We start from the raw sequence: 22,424 nt of genomic DNA, 5'->3' as shown, positions 1-22,424 counted from the left end.
AGTCTCTCCACTGTGTCCTGCGTCTTCCCTGAGGCCTCCTTCCAGTCGGACGTGCCCTGAACACCTCCCCAGGAAGAACACAGTGTTGAGTTTCCCTTATTTAAGGACGAGCCCAGCTGCCCTTCGAAGAAAAAACCTTTCGCTTGCTACCCACAGCTCATGACCAAAGGTGAAGGTAGGAGCGCAGATCGACCGGTAAATGGAAAGCTTTGCCTTTCGACTCAGCTCCCTCTTCACCACAACGGACCGATGCAGAGTCGGCATCACTGCAGATGCCGCACTAAACTGCCTGTCGATCTTGCGTTCCCTCCTTCCCTCACGTGTGAAGAAGATCTCAAGGTCTTTCATTTTTCAGATTTTAAAAACAAAAGTTGCACAACAAGTTATACTGTAGACCTGATTTGAGCTTCAGCTTTAGCTCGACTGCTAGCTCTCGGTCTCCCAGAGCAGAAGAGGGTCAGTGGCTGATTTTCAGACCTTTGCAGAGGTAGATCAGATCGGTTTTATATGTCGGGATCGGCCGATCCTCCAAAATTAAGGAAAACAGCCGTCGGTGCATGCTTACATTTCGTTTTCGTCGAAGATTGTGGAATTAATTAATAACATAAACTCCAATAACACTCATCCCCACGCCTGCATACGTGTCTACAGGTGTAGTGTTTGTTTTAGAATGTCTTTATCACTGGCTGACAGAATGCAAATGAGCACAGCATGCATCAAATGGTGTTAGAAATGCCAGAGTGATTACAGCTAACATGACCATCAATTTACATAAATTAAGGCAGCTCAGTTCAAACAGATCTATTCAAATCTTCCTCCATCAGCGTCTTTATTTAAGCCGTCAAGACCAAGCAGCTGACCGTTGCACTCCTCCAAAGATGCCTCCCCCCCACCCCCTGGACAATCCATATTGCAGGTTCTGTCTCAGAGACCCCGTCCATTTTTGGCTATAAATAAAACCACTCACGAAAACATGCTCTTGTCCAAAGAGGATAACAATGGATCAGCAAAGGTTCTGAGCACACGTGGAAGCACATGTTTACTTGAAGTGGCGACCATTCCTTACTTAGTGGAGGAAAATGGAAACGTGACTTTGCATGGCTGCTTCCACCTTACGCAGCTTGGTTTTACCAGGATTTTATTCATACTTTACTATTAACAGTGGTTAGCTATTATTGCTAAAATTGTACGTTACGTTACGTCCACCAAGGAAAAATCATGCAGAAAAATCAAAAAGGATGTGGGGGCCACTTTTGTATTTCTTCAACCAACCCATGTAGATATGCTGAGATGTTTGACTGCATCTCATCTTTATCGGTTCCAAGCATATTATTCATATGAATGAACTTCTCCTTTTTTGCTATTTTTATTCTATTTTTTCCCAAATATTTTTACTTTTTTGGACATTTTTTTTCCTCTTAATATTATGACTTCACGCTCATTAAATTTAGCCTTTATTATTGTAATATTACAACTTTTACCTAACACAAATGTCCGAAAATTGCAACTTTATTCTTTGTTTTGTTTGTTTCTCATAATAGCACGGCTGTTAAAAAAAATGATTGTTAGTTTCTAAATATTTCAACTTTTTGATTTTGTTGATTTTTTATGTTTTGGTTTCTCATAGAATGTTTCCCATTTTTGATGGTGTTTTTTTAAAGTTCTTGTTTAATTGTATGTTTATGTGCCGAAGGCCGGCCACGGTTCGTAAATGGCCCTCGGGCCGCAATTTGGACACATGACAGCAAGTCTTACAGTAGTTTGTACAGATACATAAATTAATGTTACAGGTTCTGGGCGGGGACCGGTGGGCATGAAAAAATATCTGTCCCTCAGGGGGACATGACAAAACACTTGAGAAACACCAGCCTGAGACCGTCCAACTGGCGCTGTCATGGTGACACTCATGTTGCTGGAAAACAATCCATTCGGATCAAATGTAGTCACTGACAGCGTAGTGGTTCGCTGGTGCCACTTCCGTGCAGCGTTGGGTTGACAGTGTGAGCGTGAATGCTTGTTTGTCTGTACGTGTCCTGTGATTGACTGGCGACCAGGCGCGGTGCAGCCTGCCTGAAGGCTAACGTCAGCTGGGACAGGCCGCAGCGCCCAGTGACCTTTAACGGGGAAAGCTGTACGGAGAATGGACGGACGGATGATCTAAACATAAAGCATCGGTGCTGCTAGAATGGTGTTGATGAGTAATTGGTAAATGAGAAGTTAACAGAATGCATCAAGGGACTTTAACCCCGACTTGGATTAACACGCTTGAAAACATGTCGTTTTCCTGGACTTGTCCTGCAATATAAAAGCAAGCCGGTCAGGGTTCATTTGTGACTTTATCTCATCCGCGATAACGCTGAACTTGTTCTGTGCATGAAGTGAGAGTCCAACTCGCTGGTCTTGGTTTTGCCACCCATGTTGTTAAGTCTCCATGTAAATAGGCCACATGCAATCTCCTTTTCACAATGGCTTAACTGCTTGGTGATTTTGGTACTTTGGCGCTCTCGGCCCTCACTCTGAAAGCTGCATCCAAAACACAAAAACAAACCGTTCTCCTGAGAAATTTGAAGGAGCAAGTCATTCCTACAGGAACTAAATGTCAGGGTCGGGGACACTGCCAAACTTTCTTTGATCGACGATGATGAAAATGAATGATCAATTATTTTTCATTGGATGGATGAATGGATGGATCTGTCTGTGAGCTTTCTGATCTCCTGGTTCCCTGCTAGGAGTCATGCCATGGTCTGTATATTGATGTCATTCAGTCGAGCTGGACAACAAGTCTCCAAAGCGCGACTCGGGGGCCATTTGGGGCCATCTGTTTTGTTATTGGCCTGTGACACATTCTAAAGATTTAACAAAAAAACCCAAAAACGACAGCAAAAACAGAAAAATCTGCAGTCATTTTAGAAGATTAAGGCATAATATATAAAAAAAAAAGTTTTCATTTAATGAGAATAACATCATAAGTAGGTACAGCAGGTCGTACAGAAACCAGAAGGTCGAGGGTTTGGTCCTCGCTCCCTCCACCCAGTCACTGTCATTGTGTCCCTGGGTAAGAAACTTCACCCACCTTGCCTCCAGTGTTGCCCACACTGGTGAATGAATGTTTGGTGGTGGCCAGAGAGGCCGTAGGCACAAATTGGCAGCCACGTTTCCGTCAAACTACCCCAGGGCAGCTATGGATACAGATGTAGTTTACCACCACCAGTGTGTGACTGAGGAGTGAATCAATAATGGGTTCACTTCATATTCAAGCGCTTTGGGTGCCTTGAAAAGCGCTATAAAATCTAATCCATTTTTATTATTAATATTATGAGGGAAAATAATGTGACTTTAGTAGCATAAAGTTAAAATATATCTACAGAAAGACTTTTTTTTTAAGTCGTGACATCATTAAAAACAAAAAAACAACAACAAATAAAGTTGTAATTTGTAAAGTTGCTAGAATGTTACTAGAATAACGCCAAAAAAGGTCAGAGCAGACTTTCTCTGCTCAGGAGGCTGAGGTCTTTTAGGGTGCAGGGGGCACTCCTGAAGACCTTCTATGACACCGTGATGGCCTCTGCCATCTCCGATAGCGTGGTCTGCTGGGAGAACAGCATCACAGCAGCTGACAGGAAGAGGCTGGACAAGCTGATTAAGAAGGCCAGCTTGTCCTGGGACGTCCTCTGGAACAGGTGGAGCAAGTGGGCAAGAGGAGGAAGACAGCCAAGTCGTCCTGCATGATGGACAAAGACTCCCACCCCCTCCGACAAACACTCGCTGCACTAAGGAGCTCCATTAGTGACGGGCTGAGATATCCAAAGTGTTTGAGGGAGAGCTATCGCGGGTCTTTCCTTCCTGCAGCTGTCAGACTCCATAATAAAACTGCTCCAAAAAATCCTGCACAATTAAGCATGCAGTAAACACGTGCAACAACCGTGAAATACTGCAAACCTGTGACTTGGTCAACATGTGTATCGCTGTGTAGAGGACACATAACCTCGTATTACCTCGTTTTTGCACTTTATCTGCTCTCGTGTGCTCTTGTACTTTCACTCCTGTAAACCTGAACCTTCCTTCGTGGGACTAATAAAGGCATATGTTATCTTATCTTATCTAAAATATTATGGGAATAAAGCCAAAATGACGATAAAATGGCAGAAATGGAAAAATAATTATAATTCATTGAGAACTAAGCCAAAATATTTAGAAAACATTTTTTACTCTAATGCAGGGGGGAAAAGCTGCAATTTTACGGGAATAAACGTGTGAGGAAAAATAAACTCATTTTAGTAAAATAGAGTTGAAATATTAAAGAAAAAAATATTTTTTTAAGCGTTGTAACTTTATGAAAAACAAAACAAAATAAAGTTGGAATTTTGGGAAAATTTGGTTGGGAAAAAGTTATAATACGGGAATAAAGTCAAAATATTACAAGAAGAAAAGATAATGGAAATAAAGAATAAAGCCAAAATATTATGAGAAAAAAAATTCTAAAAGAGAAAAAAAGTCACAATTTTACTAGAATAAACTCGTAATATGAGGAAAAATAATGTCATTTTATTAGCATAGACTTGAAATATTAAGGAAAAATATGTTGTTTTTTTTAAGTCGTAATATTATGAAAAACAAACAAAACAAAATAAAGTTGGAATTTTGGGAAAATTTGGTTGGGAAAAAGTTCTAATACGGGAATAAAGTCAAAATATTACAAGAAGAAAAGAGAATGGGGAAAAAAAAGAGCAAAGACGGACGTTTCTACTAATAGGCTAATAACCAAGGTTCCACAGTATTTCCTTCTTCTTCTTGTGAACTCTACAGAGAAACATGCAATTTATTGCAAGATATGCAAGATGAAGAAGATAAAATGCCAAAACTCTCATCCAAGTCCTTGAAAAAGTCTTTGCCCGGCGCGGAGGCGGAGTCAGTCTGAGGCAAACATTGTTCTGCACCTGAGACTCTGTCACTCTCACAAACCCTCCCCTACACCCTCCGCTAGTCTTACCGTCTCCACCGCTCTGCAGAGAATAATAAAAGATGTCCCGAGGAGGCGATTAGACAACTAATTAGGCCATAAAGAAGAGATAAGTGATGCTGAACTAGATCATATGGGATACGTGTCTGCTTGCGGTCTCTGCCTCGCGCACCTCAAACCATCGAAGTCGTGACAATGATCTACACGCCGCGTTATCAAGACTCATCACCGTTAAACGACCAAGCGGGTGTCAAGTGCTCCGCTCGCACCGTTTGAAGGATGCTTCAAGTATTTCACATACTTTGAGGAGTAAGCAGATTTTCAGCTCCAGGAATCCTGTTAGAAAATTCCTTGACAATAACTAAAAGGCCGTTAAAGGCAGACAGGTGTGTCGCAATAACACGACCTCACCACCAGCAACTTCCTTTCACCGCGTGTGTGTTTTCATGGAGCGGTTAGCTTGGATTTCTCCAGTGTCAGCTTAATGCAGGGGTGTCCAAAGTGCGGCCTGGGGAGCATTGGTGACCCGTGACCGTGCGGCACATTCTAAAAATATAACAAGAAAATTAAACTTTTATTAAATTAAAAAGACAACAGCAATAACGGAAAAGTCTGCAGTTATTTTACAAGAATAAAGTCAAAATATATATATATAAAAAAAACGTTGTAATCGAACAAGAAAACATAAAATAAATTTAACAAGAATAACATTGTAGTATTATCAGGAATAATAATGTCATTTTGGCATAAAGTTTAAATATTAATGGGTTTTTTAAGTTGTAATATTATTTTGAAAAAAAAAAAATAAAGTTGTAATTTTTGGAATATCAGGTTTGCAAAAAAAGTTATGTTATAAGAATAACATCAAAATAATATGGGAATAAAGAGGAAAAATGTCAGAAATGGACAAGCAGCTGCAATTTTACAAGAATAAACTCAAAATATTACGAGGAAAAAGATGTATTCTAACGAGAAAAAACTGTTGCAACTTTAGGAGAATGAACTGGTAATATTTTGAGGAAAAATAACGTCATTTTATTAGCATCAGGTTGAAATATTAAAGAAAGAGGCAATTTTTTAAAAAGACATGATATGAAAAACAAACAAAACAAGGAATAAAGTTGTGTATTTTTTTAACATTAGGTTTGCAAAAATAGTTGAGAATAACGTCAAAATATTATGGGAATGAAGTCATAATATTGGGAGGAGAAAATGGTAGAAATTGAAAAACTGCTGTCATTTTACGAGAATTAAGTCAAAATCTTACAGGAAAAAAATTGAATTCTGAAGAGAAAAAAGGTGCCAATTTTACTAGAACAAACTCAAAATATTATGAAAAAAATAATGTCATTTTAGTAGCATAGAGTTGAACTATTAAAGAAAAAATTTGTCTTTTTTTTTAAAAAAAAAAAGTCGTAATATGAAAAACAGACATAAAAAAATAAAGTTGTAATTTTTGAAAAATTTATTTTGGGGAAAAAGGTGTAATATTATGGAAATAAAGTCTAAATATTACAAGAATAAAGTCAAAATATTATGGGAAAAAAAATGTATTCTAAAGATAAAAAAGTCAAAATTTTACCAGAATAAACTCGTAATATTGTGAGGAAAAATAATGTCATTTTAGTAGCAGAGAGTTGAAATATGAAGAAAAAATAGTTAAGTTGTCATTTTTTGAAAAATTGGATTGGGGAAAACGTTATAATATTATGGGAATAAAGTCATGTATCGGCATGTGTTGCTTCACACAATCAAAGTGGCCCTTGCATCCCTTCATGTTTCACGACGAGGTCCTCTGGGGAAAGGTTTGCACACCCTGGCTTAATAGTCGGCCTTCTCTCAAGTGTTACAAACAGACACTTGGCTCAAGTCATTTAATATAATTGAGTCAAATGTAGCAAATGAGCCCTCTTCACAGCGCCACCATTAAGTGTGATGGTTTTGGTGCTTGCACAGCCAGTATGCATCATCATTAGTCAGATAATATTATTATTAATAGGGCCTGGTGATCTTCTCTAAAACACATGTGGAGCATCTTCATGTGGGGAGAAACTAATCTATTAAAGTAAGAATGGACTCGCTTCCAAAAGGGAGAATAAATCATGTTGGCATCATGCACAACGTTTCACCAGTGGTGGAGCCAAACCGCGCAACAACTTTTCTCACTCCAGCAGCAAGTCTTTAAATATTAAAAGACACATTAAGGTTGTTGGTCTTGGCCCTTTTCTCCTCCAGTTAATCACAAGCCTCACAAACAAACTGTGAGCCTGTGGTTCTAAGGAAGCTGCATTTGTGAACATCTATTAGGTTGATTAAGACAAAAACAAACAAATGAACGTTTGTCACTCTTTGGTAGTAGCCAGCAGGGGGCGCATGAAAATCGGAGTGTGTTGCCAAAATGGGCAGAGGAAGGATTGAAAAGAGGAAGTAAATGTTTGCAGCAGTTGCAACAAGTGAATCTCATGCTGCATTCAGGACTGCTGGGAAGTTGGAAACATCTCAAAACCCAAAAAGGTGCAACCTCAACAAGGTGTGTAGGGAAAACCCAAAAATTAGAAGCATATACATTGGAACGTATAAATAGTTCCAATTATTAGGAACTACTGAATTATTAGTTAACTCATTCAATACCAAAGACGTAGTTATACGTTTTTATAAACCCGAACACCCGATCCCAACCACGGAACTAATGGATTTCACTTCAATTTTAAGCCACGGTGGCAGAAGTGCGTTTGATAAGAGCTCAGCAGAGATCATGTGGACGGAAGAATCACACATGACGGGAAGGAGGAAGTGGGAGAGCGTGGAGAAGTGTAGCGTGCAGAAGGTTACGCATCATAGGGACATTTTAACATATGCACGTGCACACACACGTGCACACACATGGTTTAGTTCCAAATGTGAAAACTGTAAATAGTTCATGGTGTTATATTTGTAAATAAATGATTTTGATGTAAAACAACCCCTTTTTGTGTTGTTTATGTTGGTATAGATGAATGCTGCCTCAAGCTTAGCTACACTGAGGAAGGATAACATCGCTTATTAGTTAAACGTTTTGCACTTCAAATGCCTCCCAAATGCGAAGGCAAGGCTCTTCTGGGGGCAGTGCGCCAAAGAAAAGGAAAGCAATCACCGTGGAAGTGAAAATGAACATCACAAGAAGCTCAGCCACAGGAGAAACGCTCACCAATATCGGCCACACTTTTGGTCTCAACCGCTCGACTGCCGCGGGCATCATTAACTCATTCAGTATCGGCCATTTTAGACTATTTTGACAGATTTTTCAAGGCACACAGAATATTGTGTCCTATCACTATATGAACATGGAACCTACCAAAAGAAAGATTAGGCTCCTGTCTTTCATCAGGAAAAAAAAGGTTTGTCTCTACCTTCTTCCGTTCTTTAGTAATCAGCAGTAGAACATAGGTAAGTTTCAGGGAAATATCAGTTCCTCACTAAAAAAGGGAGAAAAACAGCTTTTTGTGAAAAGATACATTTAGTCAGCATAACTTTCACTTTGACACTAATATGTTTGCTTTTGTGACAGCTCAAATATTTAAACAACTCTACCACAAGATAGACAACATAAAAAGGGTTGTTTTACATCAAAATAAGAATTTATTTGCAAATATAACACTATGAACTATTTACAATTTTCACATTTGGAAGTAAACTGTGTGTGTGCATGCGTGTGCGCATGCGTTAAAGTGTCCCTACAACGCGTAACCTTCTGCACGTGACACGTGCTCTTCCATTTCATCCTTGCTGTCGAGTGTGTTCCTAACGCAAAGGATCTATACTGAGCTCTTATCAAATGCACTTCTGCCACCTTGTGGACGTTGTTATGGCTTAAAACTGCTCTAAAAGTCGCATCCATTAGTGTGCAGTTGCGTCATCACCTCTTTTTTCCTCTTGTATAAAAGAACGTAAAAGACGTATCAATATGTCTCTGGGATCCGCCGTCCGGGTTTATAAAAAAAACACATAAATACATCTTTGGTATTGAATGAGTTACATATCATATCCTTTAGCATGTTAAAGGATCTGCTCCTACGAAAAAATGACAGTAGTAACTAAGAAGTGTTGTGGTCTTTATTTTTGAGATGGACAGGTTGATAGTGCTTTGGAAGGAAGACCAGAATCAACACTGTATCCCAGGGACAGTTATGTTGATTCAGAAGAAGGCTAAAAGATTGTTTGAAACCTTAAAAAGTGAAGTGTTTATGGCTAATAAGGGGCGGTTTATGCAGTTAAAGGCTTGTGCTAATTTGCATAACCTTAAAGTTCAAGGTGAATCTGCTGGTGGGGATGATAAAGCACCTTGTATTTAGCGTTTTTATTACCGTGTTTTATTACTTTTATGGCTGTACTTGATGTCCTTCGTGTGTTCTGTGTACAGAGTGAGTGACGTAAGAGTTAATTTACTTCCGACCCAAGGCTGAATTATGCCGGCTGGCCCCGCCCCCTCCAAATCTTCCGGCGGAGTCGTGAACCGTCGAGCTGTGACTGGTCGGCTTTTCTTCGTACGTCATTTCCAATTTTCGCCTCTTGAGGAAGCACCAAGAAGTGACGCTTTTTTAACCTTTTACTGCCAAGCTTAACGCCAATAGTCGTGCTCAGTTGCAACACGGTCAGCTCACACACGTCTTAGCCTCTCCACACTCGTAACAACGAATGACGTTCACAGCGAGAACGTCAATGTTACAACAACAGGTCGTTAAAATACGTTAGATTGATGTGGATGCCACCACTCGCCATTGTTTACTACACCGCCCGATGCTCGGTTCTCAAGGAGAAAAGAGAGTTGTGGCTGCTCACTCCCAGGAAAACGCAGCCCCGATGGTTTTAATGGAGAACTGCACATTTAGCGCTCACCCCCGGCCAGAGAGCTATGCGGTAATCCCTCGTTTATCAAGGCTAATTAATTCCACACCCAATTGTGATAAGTTAATTTCCGTGAAGTAGGATTCCTTATTTATGAGTGGAATATTTCCTTAGTTACAGCATAGAAAAACCTGTTTATGACCTTCCAGGGACCATTATTAGAGCCCTCTAAACATGAAATAAAAACCCTATAGTCACCCTTACACCTGGATTACCCAATACAGTAGACATAATAACAGAAAATAAGACATTTAAGACATAAATAAAATTAAACACATATTTACGGCGGGTGTTGCTGAAAATGTGTTCCGTTGCCAAGGACACTAAGTAGGGGAGAAACAGGGTCAAGTTTTAGCTCAGCGTGAGTTACGGCTGCAATAGTAGCCCGTGTTAAGGATTATTGGGCCTGTTGTGAGATAATTCAAACCTGCAATAAAAACCTGTTGTTCCGGCGATCAAGTCTGGTGCTTGTGTGTCTCACCGAATATTACAGTCACATTACTGACACCTAGTGGCCACTGCAGAACACTACATACCATCACGTCTTTGCATGTGTCTTCTGAATGCCTTATATAGTAACTCCCTGGAATGAAATACGCCCTAAAAATAAAACCAGGACTCACCAGGACATTGTCCAAATAAATCTATCATGTGAAGAATAAGAAGGCTGATGAATGTTGTCTCTTTCTCGGGTTAATGCCAACTAGCGGCCCCCAACAACAGCCCTCATCTCACGCTATTAAAATGCAGACAGCAGCGTGGGAACGCAATCTGAGCTGATGCTGCATCGGCATCCCTCACTTAGATGTTCCATGTGATACGGGCGACTATGAATTCTATTTGCTCGGCTGAGCTGACGTGCCATCAAGTTTGCACTAGATGGTAAGAAAGTGTTAATTTGTTATCTTTCATTATCTTTACAGTCCAAGATCAAAACACCTGGTGACTTCATTCATGGGGGCGACACAAAAACTGGCATATTGTTGAAAAAACTCAGACAAAACCAGACGAACTCCTCATTCTACGGTGTCGTTTAATGTTGACAACTCAACAGGACTTTTAGGACAATTGCAGCCTTACGGTGAATCGTGTCATTCCACGTAAAACCATAAATGATGCTTATCTATAAGGTACGGTGCATGTTCCGTGCAAAGGTCTTAAGTCACACAAAAGCTGCACACACGACGTGCTAAATAAAGGGGGTACATCGTCCACTCTTGTCAGTGACAAGTCACGAAGCCAGGAAGTGGTGACATGCTCTTACCTTCGTTAGCGGGGATGCACCACGCCACACTCCAGACCCACGTCCACGCCAACACCAGCCCCGCGCCACAACTCCTCCAGCGTTCCTTCATGGCGCATCCAAAAAAAAAACACAAAAAAGCGACAAAACGGAAACAAATACAGCTGAATAAATGTGAGTTTGTGCCTAAAAAGCGGCAGGTTGTCTGAGTATTAGCGTGGTGAAAGCATGGGTGGCGTGTGGTGTCCGCTCAGCGGGGTTGGCGCTCATGTTCTGCGGCGGAGAGCTGGAGCGAAACTGTGCGCTCCCCCGGCTGGAGAGGCGGGCTGCGCGCCGGTGTGGGGGCGGAGTTAAGCTGCAGATATCTCCAATCACGGAGACTCCACAGGTAAAACCCCCCCACTGCAGGACCCACATCCGTGTAAATGGTAAGCCATTGCTCCTCATTATTTCCACTTTACCAATAAGGTAATCTCTATTAGTGATGGGTGATACTGCAAATTCTGCCATTGATACAGACACTGAAACCGATCATTTTGACTAAAAATTGAAGATAATCGAATGATTTTGCGCATGATTTTCTGACAGGCCCACGGCATACTGGCTGTATAAACATGGAACCTACCAAAAGAAAGATAAGACTAGTGTTTTTCATCAGGAAAAAAAAGTTTGTTTCTACCTTTTTCCCTTCTTTAGTAATCAGCAGTAGAACATAGGTACGTTTCAGGAAAATATCAGCTCCCAACTAAAAAGGGAGAAAAACAGCTTTTTGTGAAAAGATACATTTCAAGCATAACTTTCACTTTGACACAAATGTTTTGCTTTTGTGACAGCTCAAATATCTAAACAACTGGGGTTGTGTTACATCAAAATAACATCTTATTTACAAATATAACACCATGAACTATTTACAATTTTCACATTTGGAACTGAAGTATGTGTGTGCATGTGCATGCGTTAAAATTTCCCTCCAGTGCGTAACCTTCTGCACGCTACACTCCTCCACACTCTCTCACTTCCTCTTTCCTGTCATGTGTGATTCTTCCAGTCACATGATCCCTGCTGAGCTTTTATCAAATGCACTTCTGCCACCTTGCGGTGGTTTTTCATGGCTTAAAATTGCTCTGAAGTGAAATACATTAATTGCCAATATTATTAGTTGCGACGGCACCTCTTTTTGCCTCTCAGGCAAAAAAACGTAAAAGACGTATAAATATGTTTCTAGAAACATATAGCTACGTCTGTGGTAGTGAATGACTTACGATTCTGGAGTGGCTCGTCACTCTCTGGACCGTAATCCAATTGAAAATCTACAACATAAACATAACCCAAAACACACAACCAAGACAACAAAGGAGTGCCTCAAGAGGAAGCACATTCAAATTCTGAAGTGACGAGGTCACTCCCTGGACCGTAATCTAATTGAAAATGTGTGGAGGCGGCTAAAAATGTCTAAATGTCGAGCAACAGCCTCAAAAGCGTAAGCGTTTGGAGAGTATCTGATATGTGCACAACCCTGGTAACCAACGTGAACCCTCTGACCTATGAGCCAACAAGGGTTTCTCCACCAAGTACTTAGTGGGAATCAAACACAAATTAATTTATAACCTTTGATTTTTTTTTTGGTGCTATTTATTTGTTGATACGCCAAAAAATGCTTTAGAAAAACCAACATCCCCTCCGTAGATAGATCTTGGATGTGGGCGCATTGTTGGCAGTCGCTCACAGCTTCAGTGCCTCAAAGTAACATTTTGTGCACAAGCGAGAAAAAGAAAAGAAAGTTGTCGTGAAGCTTCACAGCAATTTCTTGTTTGTTTGTTTTTTTTCTTCATCTTTATTCAGGCACTTGTGCTGCACTCGGTTGCCTTCTTTGCTGTGTTATTGTGGCTTTTGCAGACACCCTCAGGCGACAGCTAATCAAGGTGTGAATCTGTGGTGTAAACTTTTATGAATCGTAACTCACTGAGGCGTGTTACTGCGCTCTTACCGGCATCTGTTGTTGACGACAGTATTCGTTTTCTTCAGAACTTTTGTGTGTTCATGACGGGCATCAATACAGTGGCAGACATGCAAAGTGATGAGTAAAAACAAAGAAAAGCAGATATATTGCAGGAATAACGCACATTATGTCTTATTCCCTCTAAACCAAAACCAGGCTGCTGCTCAAGTCTGCTTGTCCTGGCTCCCTCTAGGGGTCACGCCACCTTATTTGCGTTATTATGAAGTCTATTATTATTTCTGGGTTGTAGAAAATGTTTAATTACGGGCCTAGCCACACATCTCAAAGTCAAAGACACATTAAACAACACAAAACCATAAGAATTCCAAAGATTTCTTAGTTGAACAGAACTGCATTCAAACATAAAGTTGACACACTGTTTAATGAAAAACAAAGTAAAATAACACAGCAATATATCCCCATGATGAACGTATGCAAACGGCACACCGTTCATGTACATTCATGTAAATATTATAAAAATACGTTTGAGTCATTTATCTCCAATATGACATTTCCATTTCCAACTGACATCATAGTCCATTTGTCACATTTTTATTTCTGCCAATCCAAAGCGTTGCTATTTTTCTTTAATCGCTGAGGGATTGGTGGTAATCTTCCTGTGGTTTACCCCGCTGACACGTCCTACACGCCTCCACCTACAGTACATAAATAGGCCTATAAACACATTTCCTTCATCTGGATCTGAAGGTGTGATGATGCCTTCCCTCCACGACCTCCCTGTGACTTTCCTTGTGCATTCTAAAAATTATCTCCTTCTTTTTGAAGACCAAACAGACTCTCAAACTTTGTTGCATCTTGCAATAAAAGATGAGAATTGTAGGTGTGATGCCAGGGTGTTGACTGTGTTTGCGTGTGTGTGTGCGTGTGTGTGTGTGTGCGCGCACGCGCGTGTAACAGCGGGTGTGGAGGTGGTTGTGGGATGCCTGAAAGTGTTTGTCTTCTGGAGGTGTCGCCGTCTAATTCTCTGCGGTGTTTTCGGAGAAGAATGCCTTGCGTCTGAAAACTAGGGCTGTCAATTGATTACTTTTAAAGTCTTATTGAATTAGAATGCTTTGTAATGAATGAATTGCAGTAAATCACTGAAACACAATAAGCAATGTTTTTCACTTCAATAGATTGGGGAAGACAACTGAATCAATTGGATATATTGGATACATAAACTTAAAGAACAAAATTATGTAAATGAAGAATGTTTATTGTTGATGCTACTACATACACACAGACTTGTGGAATTTTTACCAACATGCAATCATAGGAATATGATTTGAAACTACATTTTGAGCTGCCAGTATGCGCAAGGCTCCAACTCATGAATTCATTTGGCCATATTTAACCTTGTAAAGGACTTTCTGTCAACTCAAGCACTTTCACTGTCTAGAAAATGATTTTGCACAGCAGTTCATACGTTCAGTCAGTTTACTCCCGAATGTGGTCTGCAGTCTAGTTTTTCCAGTGAGTTTGTTAATTTCTCAGACGTGTGCTTAGTTATTTTGGCTATCTTGGCATTTTTGTTTGTTTTGGGGGTTTAGGGACCCCCAAAAGCGGAAATGATGTTGTAGAATAAATCTTTCGGTGAACTCCCCGGCACGAAAAAAAAAGGTCCAATTTACCTTAGGTTGCTTGACAGTTGTTAACAGTTTTATAACATGTTTTGCTAAATTCCTTAAGTGTGACGTGCACCCCTTACATAAGCTCGGGGTCTGCCAAAAGCCCCACTCCTATTGTTAAATGTCCTCGTATTTGTACAATTTTAAAATGATACAACTTTAAGACTTTCCAAATTTGAGGTTCCACTGTATGTTTTTAAGGAGTACTGACAAAAAATGGTGCTGAAAACTCTTCTTTTTGCCATGAGAATTGACTGTAATGTAGGCATGCAAACCATGCCTCTATTTCACTGCAAAACGGCAATGTGGTGGAAAATGTCAAAATGGGGCATGTCCTTCAACATTGTGAACTGTTTTTCACACTTTTTGGGCAGTGTTTAGCACTTGGTTTGACTCCAGGATGCAGCAGTGTTTGGTTTCCAAATGCACCGATTTGGTGTAATGAGACGTGATGGTACCTTGCGGGTTCAATCGCCGACTGTGGTTTCGTGCCAAGCCCACTCATGACAGAAGGGGCGGAAAGCGGGAAGCAAGGTCGTCTGTGACACACAATATACACTGAGCAGCATTCTAATACATGTACAATACAGATACAATATCAAAGGTCTATGAAAATATCTGCTTACATAAAGGTCCATGATGTCTACAGTTGCATAACAGTGTTAGTCTAACAGACAATGATACTGTCATGCCCCTGTTAAGGGACAGAAGTGTTGTTGTTGTTGTTTTCTTACACTTCTGAGTCCCACTTAGAAGTACAGTATGCATTGAAGCTCCTAAGGGCATTGCTGTAGTCAGGAAGTAGGAGACGTACAATGTGCCACACCTGTCTCTTGTTGAGCCGTAGAAAATGTTTGCCTGTAAGCGTGTTATGTAAGTGGAATCTAAATTTAAAGGTCTAATTAGCATGTCAATCGCTAATTCTAATTGCTAGCATGTATATGGGATTTCCAATGTAAATTAGCATTGAGCTAATGCATTTTTTAAAATCCATATCGTTTATGTTGAATGTCACAGAGAAAGTATTTGTATCGTATGTCAGTCATGCTTTTTGAGTCTGTTATCTATGTGGAGGCCAAATACTAACCCATTGCGGCCCCCTCGACACCTCACCCCTCACTATTTGAAAAGCACTGCCCGAAACTATTGTTAATTGCTGATGATCACGGTTGGTTCAGTAGACTTGTATCAAAAACACCACATATAGGTTCTATAAAAGTACACACAAACACACTATACCCATAATAATCAGCTTTGGGGCTTTGACCAGCTGGCCTCTAACGCAAGGAAATGCTGATTACACTACTTTAAGAACTTTAGGACAACTTTGACTTAAATACCGTAGCCCTGGATCCAGCAACATATCCTATATTAGATTGACTAGTAATTGTTTTAGGTAAAGAGCAGAATTTTGTGTCCCTCCTGTAGGTTTGAAGTGACTTCTTGATCTTCATGGACTCTTAGAAATAAGAACCGCTGCTCCTCCGCATTGAGAGGAACCAGATGAGGTGTCTCGGGCATCTGGTCAGGATGCCTCCTGGACGCCACCCTGGGGAGGTTTGATTGGTAAGAGGCCTCGGGGTAGGGCCCAGGACATGTTGGAGAGACTATGTCTCTCAACTGGCCTGGGAACGACTCGGGATCCGCCAGGAGGAGCTTGGCAAATTAGCTGGGGAGAGGGAAGTCTGGACTTCCCTACTTAGGCTGCTGCCCCAGCGACCCGACCTCGGATAAGCGGGAGAAGATGGATGGATGACGTGGCTTGTTTAGTGACCACATTTGAACAATGGCGAGAGGTCAACCCTTGGAACAAATAACTCAATTTGTCCATAATTTCTTGTTGGGAAAATCAATTCAACATCCAAACAAATGCAAGGTTGTTTCTTGGTTCTGTCCATGCAGGTTTACAGCGATTTAGGACCTCTTCATTTTCTTGACTGTATTTCTGAGCAACAAAGGTCAAAGAGTAAGACATGAATGAACTTGACAACTGTATGGTTGACTCGACTGTTGTGGACCTCATTAGCTGTGCCAGTAAAGTTCCTCTCTGGCAGGTCAAAACCAGCAGGTTACGTCCCAGACTCCTGAATCACCACACGTCCTCCATCCATCCAATTAGAGGAACATCTTGTCATACTGATAGTTGATGACATGACAAGTTATGAACCCTCAAACAAAGTTATGCTATACAGACTCTATGGCCTCTGTTTGAACCCGAAACATGGAACTCATGTTTTGGGCTTATAAAGAAGGAAAGCTCACAAAAACACACACACACACACACGCACGCATGCACACACACACACACACACACACCCTTGGGCATCGTTAAGCCCTGCTTAGCAGCTCAGTCTAGCAGGCAGCACTGCTGATATTCTTGCTCTATTTTGGCTGCTCCCCCTCTGCATGCTGCTCCAAATCCTGCTGCTCTCCTTTCACACATTTTATCTCCCAAGTCAAGACTTACAGAATATATACTTCATGTGAGAAGTGGTGTGTGTGTGTGTGTGTCTGCGTGTGTGCGTGTGTATAGGGCCACGGGGATAAATTATTCTAAGTGCAATACTCATAGAGAGAGAGAGAGAGAGGGAAAACGATTGCCTGGGAATGCGAGACAAGCCTTTGTATAAACCCTCAAAGACAAAGTGTTCTCATTTAGACTCTAAGCGCAGCTCTTATGATGATTTTATTTGAGTACAGTAAGTGAAATATTGTATTGGTTTGTAGTTGAACACAATTTGATGGGGAACCTACCAAGTTGAGCGTAAACTTGGCATACACTGTTAGCCATGTAGTGTACAAGCGGAATGTACTCGTATTGGCAGCTCCTGATCAGTCAAACGATGATTGAATCGGTCAGAAATTTGCTCGACCAAAGACGAATGCTGACTCTTTCTTTGGGTTTTTGGCACAGATGATGAATTTTAGCATTCAGAGTCCACAGATATTTGGAAAATCCTCTTCTTGAGTTGTTTGACAGCCTGCAACAGTTTGAAATGTGCTTTACAGAGTCATGGCTCTCATTTGGTCAACACAATGCGAGGGCCTCGTCATTAGCTTTGACGATCGAGGTAGGCACTCTTACTGTCTGATGCGCTTTATTTGGTTTTTAAATTCAATATTTCTTCAGACTGAAATTTTAGTTATGTTCTAAGGAAATTTTGACTAGCTGTTTTTTTTATTGACGCACTGCACATTCTACAAATACATCCATCCATCTTCTATGGAGCCTATCCCAGCTGATTTCAGGCGAGAGGCGGGGTACACCCTGGACTGGAAAACATGCAAACGCTACACAGAGATGCCCAACGGACATTCGCACCCAGACCTTCCCAATCCACTGTGTGGTCAACATGCTAACCACTAGGTCACCGCGCGGCCCTCTAAAAATACCATTAAACTAAAAAAAAATAACAAAAGTATAAAAAAGAACAGTAATTTTATGGGAATAAAAAAAATCTCAGGAGAATAAAGTCATAGTAAGAGAAAAAATAGCAAAACGTTTTTAAAATCCAAAATAAACTAAATAAAAAATGTTTAAATATTAAAAACTAAACATTTAATTTTTGTTAACAGTTGTAATATTATGAGAAACAAACAAAACAAAGAACAAAGTTGCAATTTTATCAGATTTTTCAAAAAACGCAGATATAAAAATGTACCGATTATCGGTATCAGTCTTGAGAAGCAGGAAGTTATCGATATTGTCTTGAAAAAAGAACATCGCGCATCCCGACTATTTTACTGAACTGACACTGTGTGGACGCCTTGCATTTTGGCATCTCCTTGCCCAAGTCAGAGCTTTTCTTCCTGTCATTCAAACACAGCAGCCAAGGGGAAAGCTGCAGCTGCAGCACAGAGACTTGTTTGAAAAAAATGTATGAAAGATATTCACCTTCAATTGATGAGGTTACTCGGGCTTCCTCCCACATTCCAAAAACATGCATGTTAGCTTAACTGGAGACTCTAAATTGTCCATTGGTGTGAATGTGAGTGGTTGTTTGTCTGTCTGTGCCCTGCAATTGGCTTGTACCCCGCTTACCGCCCAAAGTCAGCTGGGATAGGCTCCAGCATACCCCGCAACCTTAGTGAGGATTAAGCAGCATAGAAAATGGGTGGATGGATGGATGAGGTTACTTAGAGATTATTGAACGTGAATGTAAACCGTCTATTGCTTTTCACTGTGGTTGTGTGGGCTGCAAAATATGCTGTGTGTTGTTTATTCAAATTTTTCAAGAAAACACAAACATTTCCAATGCAAAACAAGGTTGCCGTGTACTAAATCTCATCTGCAAATAAAGAAGACAGAGAAAATCATCTAAAACTCAACCCGGCCACATAGCTGATGGGCAAATGGGCTCAAGCTGATCCCATTAGAGATGCTTCTGACCCCCTCGCTGCTTGATATTTGCGATGCAGTCGAAATGTTGACTTATGCTCTTCTAACATTATGGGATGCTAAAACGGGCTCGCCTCCTCGTGTTTGTGCCACCGCCGTTGTGTGTGTGTGTGTGTGTGTGTGTGTGGGGGGGGGGGGGGGGGGGGGGGGGGGGGCTTGAGGTGTGATTAGACAGTCAGATGAGTCCAACCCTCGCAGCCGCCATGTTGCAGTTATACAACACCCAATCCCGTTTGACTGCTTTAAATTGATTGCATCAATATCCCACAGGCACGCACTGCCTCCCCCATTCCTTTGATCGATTTTGCCTTTTTTGTCTCTGCCAGCAGATACCCCTCTCTTCCCAGCTGTTTACTGCTTATTTTTGTCACTTTTTTTTTCTCCCTCCTTGTCGCCTTTATTTTCTCTCTCCATGCTCGGTGTGGATTTTTTTCCTTATAAGATTTCATTACCCCCACTGAGGAGGTTACGTTTTTATTACCTATACAGGTAGGTGCCTTGTCCACTTGTAGAGCTGCCAACTGTCTCGGTTTCTGCAGGAAACTTCCGGAAATTGCCCTTTTTGTGTAGAAATAAAATACTTAAGTTTGTCAATCAAATTGTGAAAATAAGAAATGCAGTTGAAACCAGAAGTTTATATGCACTATATATATATTTGTTTTTCACGATTGGAATTTAAATCAGACTCAACTTTTCCTGTTTTACGTCAGTTAAAATTACCAAAATTATTTTCATTTGCCAAATGCTGCAATTATGAGAGAGAATATTTTAGAGATTTTTTTTTTTTTTTTAGTTTTCATACATTTTCTTGGTATTTGTTAAGCATTGCCTTTAAACTGTAGGCTATGACTTGGTTGAAGTGCTGTCATAGTTTGCTGGGGTTCTGGCCCGTTCCTCCTGGCAGAACTGGTGTAGATGAGTCAGGTTTGCAGGCCGCCTTCCTCGCGCACGTCTTTTCAAGTCTGCCCACAAATTTTCTCGGCGATTGAGATCAGGGCTTTGGGCTGGCCAATCTGAATCTATGGGTGTCTTACAACAGTCGACTATTCAATGATTCAATGCGGAGGAGTCTGAGTCAAGCTGACCGTCGAATCATATAAAAACTGTCATGTGATCAAGATTGTACTATTCTGACTACATGTGGGGGGGGGGGAGCATACATTTTTCCAAAGAATGGCTTTGTTCTTGTCAGAAATGGCCTATGGAGATACAAAAACAATAAAGAATTGAAAATGGCGTGTGTGTTAAAGAGAAGACATATTTCCCAAGCATTAATAAAATCATCTGCTATGACATCCCCATCAACATCAGCAGTGACTTGACTCAACACAGTCGACATTCTCCTGATGTTTTACTGTGGAAGACGTAATTCCACTTCGTCGTAAGTCTAGATGAGCCTTGAAAACCGGAAAATGACAGACTTTTGCGCATGCTTTCTTCTTCCATCTGCATGTGTTTACAGCGCCACACGTAGGCGTGCCTTGTGTATTACATCGTTTCCACGCCTGGATGCAACTATTTACTAATCCGGCACAGTGTGGACGTACATTTTTTTCAACCCGCCAAAAAAAAAAAAAAAAAATCGCCGTGTGGACAGGACCTGGAGGAGGTGTGGAGGCTTTTGGAGGCGTTTTAATAGCAGGCTTGCAAGCGGAATAGGTGTGTCAAATTACGTGCATTAATTAGCTACCTTTTTTTTTTTTAGCTGTTTTTATATCTTTAGAGCACACAGACAAGAGAAAGACGTGTGTGCGATTGTACATGATGGGCAACATTCCAAAAAAGTGCAGTTTTCATTCAAATAGGCATTTACCACCACATGCTGTATCCATCCATCCATCCATCCATCCATCCATCCATCCATCCATCGTCTATGATGCTTATCCTCACTAGGGTCGTGTGGGTATGCTGGAGCCTATCCCACTGACTTTGGGTACCCTGGACTATTTTTTCCTTTACTCCCAAACCTATGACATAAGACACACCTACACCCTCCTCCCTTTATATCCTATTATTCCACCACACACACACACACACACACACACACACGCACACATACGCCGGGCAATCGAATCGATTGTTTGTCGAGCTCAGAGGTATTAACAGAAAGCCGGCATCTCTTTATCATATACATAAATCCATCCATCGCATTTGTATTTCCTGGGAAAATACCCAAGTCAATATAAATGTTAACACTTTTGAAGTACATTTTCTTAACTTTGTTTACTTACAAACTGCACCAACAGAGTTGCACGTGTGAGCCAATTTAAGCTACAGATCTTTAGTGCGGGGGTGGGTGCAGGCCTTTAGATCTGCACACTACTCATCTGTCACATTAGTTTACCCTTATATTAATCCTATAATTACCTTCACAAGTTGGGATTCATGTCACTATGCGACCAAACAGCATTGAATGTTGAACAGGCAGCAGCATAACGCTGGTATTGGCTCTCCTAATGTTATGGCCAGTTAGTCTAACCATTTGAATGCATCCTTATTTATTTATGACATGGGTGTTCCTTGGCATTAAAGTTTATTTGAACATTGAAAATGAGAAGAGTTGATGATGTGTGCAAGGGAAAGAACCATTAAAGTTCCCTGGGGAGGCAGCGCATACCATATTTGCCTTTGAATCCCACCCAAGGGAAGCAATCATGAACAAATGTACGCATGATTCTATGCGCGTGTTTGTACGTATGCAAAAAGATAGTTTTGTGGTGAGTTTCCAGACACATGAAGATGAACAGCTGTCACAATGACACGTTTCACACGTACACATCAATGACTTACTTCACTTTTATCTCCTTAACGTAGGTCATTTGATTCCCACATCTTTGCGTGCTTCTGTTTATGTGACAGTTGCGTACAGCTATGTCATGCTTACATTAAAATTATAATTAGCAGGAGGCATGCAGAGGGAAAAACATGTTTAATTTCATGGTATATGGTGGAACATAATCCTGATTAAGTGCACAGCATCCATGACCACACAAAGCTGCAGATTTTTGGAGAAAAAAAAGTTTTGGCCCAAAAAAAGGCTGTTTCTTCTGCATAAAACACATCGCATTCACCATACGCTATATGATATTCAGGTGAAATATACAGCATACGTGTACCACTGTTAAAACCCCCCACCATTTTTACATCTTTATGCTTCTTTTTCGTCAGGTGTAGATGTTTTGCACTTTGTTCAGCGGTCCTTGAATGCACCATACACCATATGGTTGTTTGCAATAAATTGCCTACTCCAAATTTCCCAACCATTTCTTCTTTTTGCATTTTGAAGCTCAACCGACGACCACCTTAAGAAC

General features: G+C 40.8%; 1 protein-coding gene across 1 annotated transcript in view; it reads right to left on the bottom strand.

Annotated features, from left to right (window-relative positions):
* The window catches only part of LOC129169658 (ephrin type-A receptor 5), an 87,182-nt gene extending 75,817 nt beyond the window's left edge, over nucleotides 1–11,365 (bottom strand). Inside the window, exon 1 of the mRNA XM_054756241.1 lies at nucleotides 11,109–11,365. Coding sequence (XP_054612216.1) covers nucleotides 11,109–11,199 — 91 coding nt within the window. The 5' untranslated portion in view covers nucleotides 11,200–11,365. The remainder of the gene's footprint in view (nucleotides 1–11,108) is intronic.
* Between the last annotated feature and the right edge of the window lie 11,059 nt (nucleotides 11,366–22,424).

This window comes from Dunckerocampus dactyliophorus, chromosome 17, assembly GCF_027744805.1.
Source record: "Dunckerocampus dactyliophorus isolate RoL2022-P2 chromosome 17, RoL_Ddac_1.1, whole genome shotgun sequence".
Taxonomy (NCBI): domain Eukaryota; kingdom Metazoa; phylum Chordata; class Actinopteri; order Syngnathiformes; family Syngnathidae; genus Dunckerocampus; species Dunckerocampus dactyliophorus.
Note: the sequence above shows the minus strand (reverse complement) of the source record. Positions and strands in the feature narration are given on the sequence as shown.